This window comes from Leuciscus leuciscus (assembly GCF_965113295.1).
Source record: "Leuciscus leuciscus genome assembly, chromosome: 15".
NCBI lineage: Eukaryota > Metazoa > Chordata > Actinopteri > Cypriniformes > Leuciscidae > Leuciscus > Leuciscus leuciscus.
Genome location: NC_138739.1, coordinates 36,899,127 through 36,911,490, shown reverse-complemented (window position 1 = coordinate 36,911,490; position 12,364 = coordinate 36,899,127). Strand labels below are relative to the sequence as shown.

The 12,364-nt window shown below is 40.3% G+C and overlaps 1 protein-coding gene and 1 long non-coding RNA gene across 4 annotated transcripts in view; one reads left to right on the top strand and one right to left on the bottom strand.

Moving 5' to 3' along the window:
• Positions 1 to 12,364, bottom strand: part of LOC309475245 — a 271,995-nt gene that overhangs the window by 20,795 nt on the left and 238,836 nt on the right. The window lies entirely within an intron of this gene.
• The window catches only part of LOC309475213 (uncharacterized protein), a 58,896-nt gene continuing 58,713 nt past the window's right edge, over positions 12,182 to 12,364 (top strand). Inside the window, exon 1 of one of the 3 annotated variants that reach the window (XM_082137928.1) lies at positions 12,182 to 12,308. In XM_082137928.1, the coding sequence (XP_081994054.1) occupies positions 12,284 to 12,308 (25 nt within the window). In that variant the 5' untranslated portion in view covers positions 12,182 to 12,283. The remainder of the gene's footprint in view (positions 12,309 to 12,364) is intronic. The other 2 variants (XM_082137927.1, XM_082137929.1) reach the window with 2 other exon arrangements.

Below are 12,364 nucleotides of genomic sequence, written 5' to 3'. Positions count from 1 at the left end.
TAATTCTGCCAAGAGACAGAAACTAAAAACCTCATCTAAACTTATGAGATAATAATCACGGGTTAGAACGAGAATAGTTGAAGAAAACATCATATATGTGTTTGTAAGACACTGAAGAAAAGAAAACTGGGCTGTTCTCAGTGTCTTGGGTCATTTTGCTGCCAGTGAATTAGAGATGAATATATTTTTTTAAAGACAAGAGATTATATATATATATATATAGGTCAAGGGTTGAGTTTTGAACAAATAGACAAAAACACTAAACGTGTGGCGAGAGCAAACCTGCCTTTAACTTCCTCTTGATTGTGGTTAATCACACTATCCATTTGAAAGCTCTGAGGTAAAGTTACATCTCTACAGTCGTGTGAAAGAAACAAGTGTTTAACATCATGAAGATTGTGCAGCTTTACCTCTGTGAGTTTATTGTCCTTTATGAATATTTAATGTTCTTTGTAAGATAATTTATAATGTTTAATGACATAATAATAATTCATATTAAGTGGTTGTATGGTGTTTTTTCCACAGATCTGCTCATATGGTGTGAAGCTGCGGAGACTTTAACTGATCAACTTACAGATTTTGGTCAAAATGTGACTGTAAACTGTGATTTTGATGTAAAGGAGGTTTATTGGTTTTTACTGAAACTTCCAGATTCTCCGGTTGTCATATTACTCTCTTCCACAACGTCAGCTGTCTTTTACTACAGTAAAGCTTTTAGGCAGAAATATTCAGTGCAAAGTAAACATCGCCTGTTCATAAATAATGTCACTATTGATGATTTAGGACTTTATTACTGTGTGACAACAGACGCTCCTCCAAAATACAGCGACGGCACCAGACTACACATCACTGGTGAGTGAACATTCAGTGATCATCAAGCTTAACACTTAATCATTATTAGACAATTAAAAATTAAATATTAATATTAAACCCCTTCAATGATTACACAGTACCAACTCCAACTTCAGAGATCCAGAATCATACAGTGGTGAAGTGCATTGAGAACAATCAGACACATTGGCAGATTATTATCTTCATATCTGCTTTCATAAATGGTCTTCTGATCATTGTGATCATAGGTGAGCTCTTTGGTTTTCTCCAAACGTGGACATTGTGCTCTTGAATTCTCACTATAATATCAGTATGCTATTTTAAAAATGTTTAAAGAATATTTTAACAGCTCTTGCAGTTACAGCTCTTTATAGTGACTACAATTGTTATGTTACAGAAAGAACAAAACCTGAAATGTGGGCGAATAATTAATGTTTTTGTCTGAAATACTAATTTAATGTTAAATCTGAATTCACTTTTAAGGATTATTAAAGGTGTTTGTTCGTGCAAGAAACGGAGACGACTTGAAACTATCTCAAGATACAGACCAACACAATCTTCAAGATATGGATTTCGAACAACCTCAAGACTCAACACAAACACTGATATGTTACATTTACATTTACATTTACATTTAGTCATTTAGCAGACGCCCTTATCCAAAGCGACTTACAAATTAGGACTAAGTTCAGCGAGTCATCATAAAGAGGCAAAAGCAACAACAACGCAGGAAGTGCTCAAAATACGAAGTTCTGGTATTATTCAGAGTAGCATAAGCCTGATAAGTGATGTTTCAAAGGGAAAGGATTTTTTTTTTTTTTTTTTTTTTTTTTTTTTTTTTTTTTATAAGGTTAAGTGCTCACGGAAGAGATTGGTTTTCAGCTGTTTTTTGAATGTTGTCAGGGATTCTGCATTCCGGATGAGGGTGGGGAGAGCGTTCCACCAGCATGGAACTGTAAATGAGAATGTTCTGGAAAGTGATTTTGTGGCTTTCTGTGATGGAACCACGAGACGTCGCTCGTTGACCGATCGTAGGTGTCTGGTAGGGATGTAGACTCGTAGGAGTGAGTGAAAGTAGGAGGGAGCTGAGCCTGTGATAGTTCTGTAAGCAAGCGTCAGAGCCTTGAACTTGATGCGAGCAGCTAGAGGTAGCCAGTGCAGAGAGATGAACAGAGGAGTGACGTGGGCCCTCTTGGGCTCGTTGAAGACAAGACGAGCTGCAGCATTCTGGATCATCTGTAGGGGTTTGGTCGCACATGCTGGGAGTCCAGCCAGAAGGGCATTGCAGTAGTCAAGCCTAGAGATGACCAGGGCCTGGACGATAAGTTGTGTTGCATGCTCAGTTAGGAAAGGCCTGATCTTCCTGATGTTGTGCAGTGCAAACCTGCATGATCGAGCTGTCTTTGAAATGTGATCTGTGAAGGTCAGCTGGTCATCAAACGTTACTCCAAGATTTCTGACCGATCTTGATGGGGTGATTAATGATGACTCTAGCTGGATGGTGAAGTCGTGCTGTAGAGACGGATTGGCAGGGAGGACGAGAAGCTCAGTCTTTGCCAGGTTGAGCTGCAGGTGGTGTTCCTTCATCCATGTGGAGATGTCCGCCAGACAGCTTGAGACCCGTGCAGCTACTGTGGGATCATCTGGTTGAAAGGAGAGGAAGAGCTGTGTGTCATCAGCATAGCAGTGGTAGGAAAAACCGTGTGCCTGTATGATGTGTCCCAGTGATGTGGTGTAGATGGAGAAGAGGAGGGGACCAAGAACTGAACCCTGGGGAACCCCTGTGGTCAGCTGATGTGCTCTGGATACCTCGCCTCTCCATGCGACCTTGAAGGACCTACCTGTGAGATAGGACTCAAACCAGTGGAGTGAAGTTCCTGTGATGCCCAGTGATGAGAGGGTGGACAGAAGGATCTGATGATTCACCGTGTCGAAGGCAGCAGACAGATCCAGGAGAATGAGGACTGAAGATTTGGAAGCAGCTTTTGCGATCCGTAGGGCTTCTGTGACTGACAGTAATGCAGTCTCAGTTGAATGTCCTTTCTTGAAGCCAGATTGGTTGACATCCAGCTGGTTGTTTAGAGACAAGAAGGATGTTAGTTGGTTGAAGACAGCTCTTTCAAGTGTCTTCGCAATGAATGGTAGGAGAGAGATAGGTCTGTAATTCTCTACCAATGATGTGTTTAGCGTTGGTTTTTTGAGCAGTGGAGTAACCCGAGCCTGCTTGAATGCTGTAGGGAAGGTGCCAGTGTGGAGGGATGAGTTGATGATGTGTGTGAGTGATGGTAGAAGTGTGGGAGAGATGGCTTGTAGAAGGTGTGAGGGGATGGGGTCAAGCGTGCAGGTGGTAGGGTGACTGGAGAGGAGAAGTGTAGATACTTCTTCCTCGGTTAGCGAAGAAAAGGAGGACAGAGGGGTATTGGCTGTGGAAGGGGTCGGTCTGGGTTCCTGTGTGTGTGGAGCTGAGAACTGACTGCTGATAGCTGTTGTTTTGTTGGTGAAGAAGGTCGCAAAATCGTCAGCAGTTAAGGAGGAGGCGGGAGGTGGTGGAGGTGGACAGAGGAGAGAGTTGAATGTCTTGAAGAGTAATCGTGTGTTGGAGGAGCTGTTGATCTTGTTGTGGAAGTATGAAGATTTTGCAGCATGAACATCAACAGAAAAGGAGGAGAGGAGAGATTGATACATACTCAGGTCAGATGCGTCTTTTGATTTGTGCCATTTCCTCTCCGCTGCCCTGAGTTTGGTCCGGTGTTCCCGAAGAACCTCAGATAACCAGGGGTTAGAGGGAGTAGTGCGTGCTGGCCTGGAGGAGAGAGGGCAGATAATGTCTAGAGAAGAGATTAGAGTGGAGCATAAGGTGTCCGTTGCGGTATTCACATCCAGAGATGAGAATTGTGAGGGTGGGGGAAGAGAGGATGACACGGCAGAGGAGAGATGGGAGGGGGAAAGTGAGCGCAGGTTTCGTCTGAAAGTGACTGGTGGTGGGGGTGGGGGTGCAGGGGTAGAGAGTTGTAGACTGAAAGTAATGAGGAAATGATCTGAAACGTGGAGAGGTGTCACCAGGATGTTTTCTGTGGTGCAGTTGCGTGTGTAAACCAGGTCCAGTTGGTTGCCTGATTTGTGAGTAGCTGTGGTGATGAGTCGTTTGAGATCGAAAGAGGCTAGGAGAGAGGTGAAGTCTGTTGCATGTGGCTTTTCGAGATGAATGTTGAAGTCACCGAAGACTAGAAGTGGGGTGCCGTCCTCAGGGAAAGTGGACAGCAGCACATCCAGCTCATCTACAAAGTTACCCAGCTGACCTGGGGGGCGATAAATGACTACAATATGGATTTTAATGGGGGTTGTAAGTGTAATAGCATGATATTCAAATGAGTTGTTGTTGCATAGAGAAGAGAGCGTGGAGTATTTGCAATTGTTAGAAACGAGAAGCCCTGTACCCCCACCTCTCCCAGACTGGCGAGGGGAGTGGGAGAAGGAGAAATTGCTAGAGAGAGCAGCAGGGGTTGATGAGTCTTCTGGACGAATCCAGGTCTCAGTCAGCCCCAAGATACTAAGAGTAGAATGAGATGCAAAGGCTGGAATGAAGTCAGCTTTATTGACTGCTGACTGACAATTCCATAGACCCACGGAAAGAGAGAGAGGAGTATGTGAGGATGTGGGGATGGGACGCAGATTGGCAGTATTGCGCTGCCTATTGCGCGTGATGAAAGGACGGTGCCGAGAGATAACAGGAATGTATTGAAAGCACATGTTGATTAAGGTGAACAATAAGGTAAGTAGAGGGAAGAGAAAGGGAAAAGGAGATACGTAAGTGCCTTTCTGGTGTCCTTGCTCGGTGGAGTCGCGCAGGTAGAGTCGCTGGTCTTTTCCCGAGTCGGTCTTCACACAAGGAGCCTGAACACGAGAGCTGAACGCTTCCGCTGACGCTTCCGCGACAGCGCGCAAATTACACAGATATACGGATAATGCTTTCACCGCTTGAGTGAGTACAGCTGTTTCGGTCGGGCAATTAAGTGTAAATAACGCGAAAATGTGGCAATTCCAACCTGCTAGGAGCAAAGGCTTAAGTGCAAATGTAACAATAATTTTAATTTTCACTCGCGGCTGTTGTTAATTGTGCCAACGCGTCTCTCTAAAATACAGGATTATGTGAAGTTAAAAATACAAAGTAACAATAGAATCGAAGATAGGCTTACCTTGACTAAAAACAACAATGAAATAACAGGGTGAACAGAGTATTCTGGCAAAAACACTTGCGCGTTCTAGCTGTGCCTCTAGTATGCTTGTCGCTGGTCCTGCTGGAATGATCTGAAATGTCATGAAAATATAATGTATTTTCATTGAAAATTACATACATGAAAATATAATGTAAAACAATGTCTTTCTCTTTGTTAAAGTATAAAGCTTATAAATATGGTTATATGCATATGTGCTGATATTCAGGCTAACAGTGTGACTGAGAGCTTGATATTGATTTATACAGCAATGTATGTGCTGTTTAAGGGCAAGTAAATATTAAAAACATAATACCCAATTATGCATATGAGATTTTTATTTTCATAATATGTCAATCAGAAATATGTGACCGGAAATAATGTTTTCATGTTTCCTGCTGGCTTTGTTCTATGCTTTTGTAATTTGTTTATTTCTGTTGAAAATATCACAGCACAAAGGAAATGCCTCCTGACCACAAGAGGGCAGTGTTGAGCAAGAAAACCAGGATTTAAAAACATTTACTGACAATAAATCAAAAACATTGACTACATTGGCTATAAATGTACAAAATCAAACCAAGTTGCATTTCTGTTGTGTTGTGAACCTTTGTCTGTTCACTGAGTGTGCTTTAAAACACATACAAGGACTAAATCTAAGGATGTGGATTTTGTCTATTTCCTAAATTTAGGTTATATTAAAACTTATTTAGAGACCTTTATCATGCATTCATCATTTATTTTACTGTGTTGTAAATATCTTTTATGTATAGGTTTATTATCAGTAAAATCACTGTTCTTAAAGGGGTCATATAATGGTACATGCAGTTTTACAAGTTGATTGTACTAGTATGTGTGTTGGCAGTGCCTGTACACAACCATCATATAATGATAAAAATCCATCCAGTGGTCATTTTTTAATCTTATATGTTTTCATCCGTCTCAAATCGAGCCGTCTGACCGTGTGACGTCACACGGTCGGACGCCCCTCCCACGATTGTTGATTGACAGCAGCGTTTCAACACAGACCCGCCCTCGCTCGTGAGCGAGCTGTCATCATAGTCCGCGCGGACATTGTTGATACGCTGGAGCTGGTGTTCTGTTCTTGGGTGTAATAAAGAACACAGCAGTCATTTTGATGTTCCTAAATCCGAACTGCTGAAGACGCAGTGGCTGAGTTTTGTTTTCGAAGGGAATATTCCCCACGATCAACGTCAATGCTTTCATGTTTGTGCGAATAATTTCTCACCAGACTGCTTTATAAACGAGCGTCAGTATAAAGCTGGTTTTGCTAAGAAGCTGCTCCTGAAAAAAGGATCAGTACCAACTATTCGTGTTCCTGCTGCACCTCCAGAAGAAGAAGTGAGTGTAACGTTTTATTAACCGTTATTTTAATCTTTGCAAATCGCTAGCACGCTTCACGATGAATGCGACTAAGGTTTACACTCAGGGTACATTACGGCATGTTTTCTATGTACAACGTTCTCAATATAATTCATAATCCCAAGTTTATAATGAACAACGAGTTATGGTTATTGTGTAAGAAACGGTGTAGGCACAGAACAAAGGGGCGGGGCGAGCAAAGCTCATTATCATTTAAAGACACATGCACTTAAATGGCGTGCTGAAAACAGAGCTGTTTTTGACCAGGTAAAATGAATGTTTTCTTACAATACTAATGAGAATTTTTAATTAAAGTGTATTACAAACTTTTCATTTAGATCCTAAAGAATCACAATAACTTGTACAAAAATGGCATTATATGACCCCTTTAAGAGGCAAACATTTGTAGCCCTGTCCCTTTTCAGAGTTGCGCTCGATGTGTCTTCCTGTTTGTATTTCCACAGCATGAAAGTAAGATCTTACAGATTTTTGGGTGAAATCTTCCCGGTCTGACATTTGTTATGACATCCGCTTCAAACATTACAATGCTCATGATAACTTTAGTTAACTTTAGTTTTTAAGCAAGTTTTACTTGCACTTGACCATACAATGGACGAATACTAGCTCACAATATCAAACTTTATGCAATATAGTTTTCAGGTGAAGGCGACAAGAAAGTATTTTAATATCCTATTATTTTCAAGAAATCTACACTGACAAAATAAATGACTGGAAAATAGGCTTTTAATCACAACATCCATATTTGTTGGTCATAAAGATAATTCTTAGTGAGCAATAGCCTTTGACATAAATTCATATAACAATGAGGCAATAATAATTGGTTCAAATAAAGTATCAAAAGTAAGTAATCATATTGTTTTAGTGAACAACACTATTAAAATACATTCAGAAATGTATAAACAAACTTATCATGGATTATCACAAATGCCAGCAGAGGCCATTTTATCTAAATCAGCATTAAAAAAAAAAAAAGATTCATCATATGAGTTCCTTTATAGCCTATGTTTTTCAAGTAGCCTAGGCTAAAATTTCATCTTAATTCTTTTAAAATCAACATTCTCCATTCATTATATATCGGCCATTTCATTATAACGTTCTCTACAGTTTCTCCTTCATTTATCTGGATGTTATAAAGCCATCTTCCTGTTCTTTCTTCCTCCCATTGTTTCTGCCATCTACTTTTCACATATTGTTTTATTAACTTCATATCAGTCCGGATTGCATTCCCACCACATACTGGACTGAAAAATGAATAAGAAACAGAAAAAAGAAAAGGAAACCTGAAGTAATGGATAGATGACCCCCAATTTTATGAATACTTCAATCAGGTGAAATCTTTATCTTTTCTATGCGGAACATTTTAGATGTATACGCGTTTTCTGATTTAAGGATGAATCTCAAATACACGATATGAGAGGATTATGATCTCTTAACAAATTATCCACCTCCTCATTCCTTTCCACACCCATGCATGCTGGCACCCAAAGTAATCCTACGTCTGACGAACCTCTGATACTGTATACTTCAGGGGTTCAGGGGTTAAACAACTCCTTAAACACACTTAGTTTAGCATTAAACTCACCTGAACCAGTTAATCAAGGGCTGAATCCCTCTATACCCTCAAATAAGTTGTTATTTGAGGGGACAGCCATTCATAGTGGTTATTCAATGCACTCATTCACACTATTCCACATGCACCGCAATAACGTGTGTACAACCGATGTACGGTCAACGGCTGTTCGAATTCACTCACTCCTTTTCATTCACTCCTTCAAGTGAGCAGTATTAGTGGACTAGCGTAGGGAATAGTGAATGAGGGTTTAGGGTTGCTTGATAATTACAGACAGGTGTGTTGGAGCAGGGTTGAAAATTGAAGTCTGCAGGACGGTAGCAGGGTTGGAGACCCCTTGTCTATACAAATCATAATCTTTGTGGTTATTTCTTCCACTACTGCTGTGGTAGAGCAGGGGTTCCCATGTTCCCATTTCATATTTTGGAGTCTCTACTGCAGGGTTCTCCAACCCGAGAGCTACTGAAGAGCTACTGAAGAGCTACTGTCCTACTGTCCTCGACTTCAGTTCCAAACCTGCTCCAACACACTTTTAAAATGCAGAAATTATGTAAATAAAATATTATAAACAATAAACATTATTTGTTATTTTAAAAATAGCCTTGGATATTTCACCCGCAGCCTGCTCTAGCCGGATTCCCGACCTGCAGATGAACCACTAATGATGTAGGCAAAATATTTTCCCACCATCGAATATTAGCGATTCACATTTCACAAGTGTATATGTAAATTAATTATATAAAACTATACTGTCAGTACACAGTAGTTACACAAATGAATTAGAACAATCAATGCATTTATTTCCATTCAAAGGGATAGAAATCAAATTAATTGCAGTGGACTTAAACGGTTCCTTATCCTATCGCCCTCTAGTGGGCAACGTTAATATGACAGCCTTCATCTTTTAGTTGAAATGGCTGATGGTTTCGAGCAGGAGTTATAATACCAAAAATTCAATTATAATATATGTATGAATTTCTGATGCTCGGGAGGAGAAGAGCAAATTCTAAACTGAGCTAAACTCTGCAGGAAAGTGGACCTTGAGGACCAGACCTGACAACCCCTCCTGAGCATCAGAAATTCATACATCTATTATGTGAAAGTGAAAGTGACACGTGATGGTAATGAATCAGTTTTGACTGCTAAATTCTGCGTTATGTTCTGAATGTGTACTTCCGAGGGTTAAAGCCATCGGTTAATTTCTTGATTGCCGTTTTGACAGTGTCCACCTGGACATTTTAATCATATTAGCTAATTCTCCTTAATTATTGCCCTGTTTTGATCTGTTTTCCTGGTAAATTTATTTATTTTGTCATCGTTATTTTGTTTGAAGGAAATACAAATTGTGCTTATAGTATAGTATAGTATAGTCCTTTATTGTCATTGTAACCTGTACAACGAAATTTAAAAAGTGCCAGACAGTTAGTGCATCAATAAATCAATATCAATAAAAAACATTAATAATCAACACATCCTCCCCATCCTATTGGAGATGCACACACATACCACCATTCATTCTGTCATAGTTATTGCACAATCTGACTATATAGTATTGTTTTACGAATGTTTTTTTATGGCATTGAGGGTGGTTATTGCTGTTGGATAACAACTGTTTTTAAGTCTGTTTGTTCTTGATTTGATTGTCCTGTATCGTCTGCCTGATGGCAACAGTTCAAACAAGGAGTGACCGGGATGGAAAGTGTCTCTAATAATGCTCTGAGCTTTTTTAGCACAGCGAGCACTGTGAAGGTCATCCATTGTGGGGGCAACCGACTATCTTCTGGGCCGTGTTAATGACCCGTTGGAAAGCCTTTTTCTGGGCTACTGTGCAGCTGCTAAACCACACACATAGGCAGTATGTTAAGATAGATTCTATGGAGCACCTGTAGAAGGATAACAGCAGTCTCTGAGTGATGTCGTTTCTCCTGAGAACCCTCAGGAAGTGTAGTCGTTGTTGGGCCTTTTTTAGCACCTTCACACTGTTTACGCTCCATGTCAGACCCTCCTCAATGTACACACCCAGAAAACGGAAGTCCGACACCTGCTCCACCCGATCCCCGCTGATGATGAGTGGTGCGATGTCAGACTTTTCCCTCCTGTAATCAATCACCAGCTCCTTGGTCTTTACAGTGTTAAGGAGAAGGTGATCAACCTTGAATGACATGGTAATGAAATGATATCACATTATTTTGGCAGTAAAATTTACTGGCGTTTTTTTTTTTCTTGTAGTGGCGGGTTTTGGTGAGCTTTTGGCCTGGAAATCACCGTCCCAATCTGGCAACACTGCTGGTGAGAGGGATCGCTGAGTGGTGGATGTGAGAGAGTCTGTAGCCCTCTGACAACTGCTCGGATGTAGGGACATAGGCTACAATTCAAGTCATTCAACTGTGCTCTCCTCTCAGAGTTATAGGCCTAGTCACCATCGATATCTCCCACCACGTGTGCGTTTTTAGAGTTGCTCACTCTAATCTAGTGAGATACACTCTTTACTGTAGATACAACTTACTGTATAGTAGGCTATATCACTTTGGCATTAGCGATCACTTTGAATATACAGCTGTAACTTATCACGCTCAATCGCATCTGCCTGCTGATCGCTGATTGGCTAAAAGAGCGTGCTCGTCGGTGATGTCATGGGCGTGTGTGTACAGTAATGTCATGATGACTGATTTTGTGGACTACATGCACACTTTAGTTTAGTTTTTTAACCAATTAGACTTTAAAATGTAGATGTTTGAAAACTGCCGAACTGACCCCAAACCAGCCCAAATTTTGTCCACCCGCCCAAACCCTTTTTTACCCGCACAATCAAATTCAAAACCGCCCAATCTGGACCACGCTCACCTGTCACTAATCACACTCACACACCTCAGTTCACTCAGCGTCTGGCCTTGAACTAGGAAACGATTTATCTACGATTCCTGTTCAGCTACAAGATTATCTAGCCTGTGTTCTCTCCTCGTGTTTCCCTGTGAAGATCCCTGCGGATTAATACCAGCACTACTTGCTCCTGAGTCAAGCTGCAGAGGTGTGTGCTCCGTCAAACCTGCTGTCCATCCGCCAACCTGACAATCTGTACAAGACAAAGACTGTGTTTATCATCTTTCTGCTTATCTTCATCGTCAGTAACCTGCTTCTCACTAGATCACAGTGTGTCTGCTGTGTGTCCAAAATAAAGTGTTTATCTGGATTCACTTACACCTGTCCAGTCTCTATTTCCTGACAGAAGTTTTGTCGTGTGTGTGTGTGTGTGTGTGTGTGTGTGTGTGTGTACATCCTCAGGATATATTAACATCTAAGTTTATACCATGTAAGTAATTCCCATAGTATATTAAAATTATTTATAATGAGTTTTTATATTCGCTGTCATGAGGATCATGTCTGTGGCTGCAAACAGGACCGTATGTGTTTGTTTCTCTGGTAAATCTTCAAAGATTACTTTTTTTTTAATGAGCATAAGAGTAGGACTGACAGTAGCAATGTTCACAATTAACAATATAAGCAAACCACACATTATATTTAAATTAAACAAAATTCTGAGACAATTTTTGCATTATGAAAATGTTGAAACTCCACACGTGTTTGTTTTTCCACTAAACATCTGAACAAACAGCCAGTCAGACGTGCACATTTATTGATTTGTTCATCAAGATATCATCAGATGTTTTCTTTAAGCATGAGTCTTGCAGTGGCATTTTAGTCAAAGCTCAATCTGATATGTCACCTGGTGCTGGTAGTCACACGGTTAAAGCAGCTATCTTCAATCAATTCATCATCTTTGCAATCATTTATAGAAGCTTTATCTGTAAGTATTAATAAGTTTACAAGAAGCTTGTTTCCATCATATGTTTGGAATTGGTCAACAAGCAAACTGTTACGATTATTAATGTGCAGTCTTGTACATACAATTTTAATACAATTTTATATGGTTATATAGAAGTTATGTGTTGTGTGTGTGTGTGTGTGTGTGTGTGTGTGTGTGTGTGTGTGTGTGTGTGTGTGTGTGTGTGTGTGTGTGTGTGTGTTAAAAAAAATTGAGCAAATCATAATAAACATTTGTATATTAAAATAAAACACACTGGCATATTAACACCTACTATATCTTCTAATGACTTGTTGATTTAAACAACTAAGAATGATGATGTCCTCAGAGAAGGCCAGCTCTGACTTCCCCTCTCGTCTGTGTGGTCGAGGTTTGTGTTTCCGCTCACAGTTCGAGATGTGTGAATGATCACATATAGCAGATATTATTCATCTGGATCAGACAATGAAGATCATACAGCTGCAGATCTGTGAGTTTCTCACGTCACATTTGATTGAGTCAGTTTTCTTTTGATTTTATATCTTA